Raw genomic sequence first — 3446 nt, 5'->3', positions numbered from 1 at the left:
TTTTTTTTTGCAAAAGTTTGCTCTGCAGCATAAAACGGTGGAGGCGAGTGTGTTTAAATGTACGTGAACAGGAAGGCGGTTATACGCGTCTTATCTGGCTTAGAGGTTTATGCTACGGACACTGTCAAGATGCTGGTGAAAGAAAAAAAATGGATGTCTATTACGTTCGGTCTCTATCAGAGATGGGATGCGCTAAGGATCACTCAGTGCAGCTGCAATTGAACTTCGTCACAGGGTACATAGCGAGACGCAGAAGTACTGCGTTCAAAGCGGTAGTACGGCTTAGTGCTTAGTCTGTTACAACGAACTTGGGAACGCTCTAAACAATAACGACCTCCCTCCCCATTCCTTTCTGCCATCGTGAGCAGTGGTCCTTTTGTAGTAAAGGTTCTCTAGTACAACCATGGAGTGGTGCTCCACGGGTTTTGTATAGGAACACACAGGAGAAACAATTTCCATGGTATGAAACAGCTTATATTTCGCCACAGCGAATAGAAAATGGCTTTGTACAATACGTGATCGCGTCAGGCGTCATACGTGATCTCTGTGCGTTAAGCGCCCTAGGAGAGTCTCGAACGCGGCTATATAGGTCTTGCTCTTCTGAACAGTATGTACAAATGGTGACTATATACACTATCTACAAGGCAGTTTCGGGGGAAGAAATTCACAGGGGAAGGGGCCGGTCTCGGCCAGTGTTCTAAATGCAACGTTATGGAAGCGGTTCTCGCTGAAGCTGATGTCCTCATTCCAGAGTCTCTCGACGCAGCGCAGGGCGGGAAGTGTTCCAGTTGATGACGATGAGTAATCCAAATGGTGTGCTTGACACGTCACATCATGCAAGAAAGCAAAAAAAAAAAAAACGCACTGGCAGGACGACAACGCTCTCACAGTTCGAGGATGACTCAGTTTACAGCGAGTTCCACTACCGTCAGACGGTCGTCTCGGAACCACCTTTCACCCTGAAGACCCTCTTGGGCTTCTCCACCGTGATAGTCCGTTTAAGCATCGGCTGCTGCTGCTGCTGGTAGACGTGCGGCGGCGGGAACACGACCTTGTGCGGAGGGGGCTTGTGGTCCACGTACTGAGCGACGGTGGTCCGCCGGCAGGCGGTCAGTGGCGCGCGGCTCGACCACGTCCAGAGGCCCGTCGTGATGCCAACCACCAAGGCCATGAAGATGCGCAGCGTGAAGACTTCCACGTTAGGCCTAAGCGCCGAAGCTGCCGCCAGCCAGGCTTCACGGTTCGAGTACTCGTAGATGTACGATGCCAAGACGCAGGACGCCGGCACCATGTAGAGGGCTGCGAAGATTCCGACGCGCACCATGATGAGCTCCAGCTTGTCCGCCTTGGGGATGTGTCCCAGGGCCACGCTATCGCGGGTGCGGAACATGACCACGAATCCCCAGAGCAGGAACAGGGCGCCGATGACGAGGTACACGACGGAGGGCATGACGACGAAGCCGAGCAGCGCGGAGGTGTTCTGGTTGCCGACGAAGCAGGTGCCGGTGAGTTCGTCGGCGTCCACGACTCGCATGACCAGGATGACGATGGTCTGCACGGCGGGCGGCACCCACGCGAAGAAGTGGAAGGCGGTGACGTGCCTCTGGACGCGCTCGGGACTCCACCGAAGTCCCGCCGACAGGAACCAGGTGACGGACAGCACGACCCACCATGTGGCACTGGCCATCCCGAAGTAGTAGAGGAGCATGAAGACCACAGTGCAGTTTATGTTGTCCAGGCCTTCCTGGATGAGAATAGAAACTTCGTGCTGACTGTCCATGTGGCAGGACACGCTCGAGCGACCCATCAGGAGGCGGACAAAGTAGGCTGCGCTGTAGACGTTGTAGCATCCGCTCAGGTAGACGATGCCGCGCTCCGGGTAGTGGAAGCGACTGGGGTCCATTAAGAAGTTTACCAGCGTAAAGAGCGTCGAGACGAAACAGAAGCAGGCCCACAGCGTCATCCAGATCTCGACGAACCGCTTGTTTTCCTGGGTGAACAGGATGTCGCGGTCGCACAAGTGCGCGCACCGCTGCGTGCTGTTGATATAGTAGAAGAAGCGCTCCCCGTAATGGTACGCGTCGCACAGTCCCCGCTGTCGGGGCCTCTCCACCGGCGGCTTGCGATTCAAGCGCGGAGGCTTGGGCCGTAGTCCTGGCCGGTAGCGGTCACTCTCGTCGGGCGCCGGACCGTCCATGCACATGTGCCGGTGGTTGTTCTGAGGCGGGAACTTCGAACAGTTAAGTGCCGCCGGCCACGGGAATCCAAACTCCTGGAGCACGGGTTGGCATCGGGAGCGCACACTCTCGCACAGGGGTCGGCACGGTCCGATGGGCTGGGGCACTTTCTCGGTGCACATGGGAACGTACACGGAACAGAGGAAGAACTTGAGCTGCGACGCGCAGCCGTACTGCACGAGCGGCTTGAAGGTCTGCAGCTGAAGCTGCGCGTCCTGTTGAAGTTCGTGGCCGACCAGGTTGGGCATGCCGGTGACGTTGTATCCAATATCCTTGCACATTTCGATGCGGATGGGCTCGCATATCCGCCCGGAATCGGTGACCGCGCAGCAAGCGGGCAGCAGGAGCAGGAGAAGCGCCGCCGCTCGCCGCGAGCAGACGGCGGTGGCCGAGCGCCTCGGAGCAGACGACGTCGCCATGACCGCGCCTCGATGCCGACTGACGTTGCGATCGCTGAGCCTCTGCTGATGTGGTCAGCTATGATACGCGTCCGTGGCCCATCACAGTCGACATGCGGCACGCGAATGACGGCACTAACAAGCGCACAGTACCTATATGCAGCGGACCTGAGCGCATTCTTCTCGAAACTCGAGGGTTCCCCGCCGCGTTATCCTCGAGCAAGTACAAAGCTGGGCGGACCAATGAGCGCGTTTCTCCCGAGAGGCTGCGAGAGGGGCGCCAGCCCCCGCCAACCTCCTCTCCACGGCGCGCCCCTTTCTCTGCGTTCGAGATTAACAAGGTGAGCGCGCCTGTTTTCGTCTCGCAATTCCGCCGACAGATGCCGCCACGCAGTAAAGGAGGATTTCTTTTCTTTATCTCGCTCCGGACGATGCTACGCTACCTGGTGGGCACTTACCTCCTTTCCCACCCTCCGGGCGCGTGCTGGCCCGCCGCCGGTTTGGCGCGAACGAGCGAATGAGTATTTTCGCGGAGGGGAGGGCGCGTTGACAGGCGTGGCCGAATGGAGCTGCACGGTGTTTGCACACGTAACAAAGTGGCGCCGCCGCCGCACACAACGACCAAGTCTTGTTACCCCGAGGCGGTGACTGTTGAATTTTTTTTTCTTGCCTCCGGCAAACGGCGCATCGCCGGAATGATCATGATGTGATAATCACGCGTCGCTTGAAAGAACAAGCAAATAAATATGCAAAAAAAAAAAAGAGAGGCTCAAGCGTGCTTTGTCATTCCTTAAGGAGCAGAAGAGCGGCG

The 3446-nt window shown here is 57.2% G+C and overlaps 1 protein-coding gene across 1 annotated transcript; it reads right to left on the bottom strand.

The window, feature by feature from the left end:
• Positions 1-452: 452 nt before the first annotated feature.
• On the bottom strand, positions 453-2850 carry LOC144153597 (frizzled-4-like). Its single transcript, XM_077685237.1, has one exon. The coding sequence runs from the start codon at positions 2654-2656 to the stop codon at positions 929-931; it is 1728 nt and encodes a 575-aa protein (XP_077541363.1). The 5' UTR covers positions 2657-2850; the 3' UTR covers positions 453-928.
• Positions 2851-3446: the final 596 nt, after the last annotated feature.

The sequence above is a fragment of the Haemaphysalis longicornis genome, unplaced genomic scaffold (genome assembly GCF_048455015.1).
Source record: "Haemaphysalis longicornis isolate Haplotype H1 unplaced genomic scaffold, Haemaphysalis longicornis Haplotype H1 scaffold_9, whole genome shotgun sequence".
Taxonomy (NCBI): Eukaryota; Metazoa; Arthropoda; class Arachnida; order Ixodida; family Ixodidae; genus Haemaphysalis; species Haemaphysalis longicornis.
This window is presented reverse-complemented; position numbering and strand designations above follow the sequence as displayed.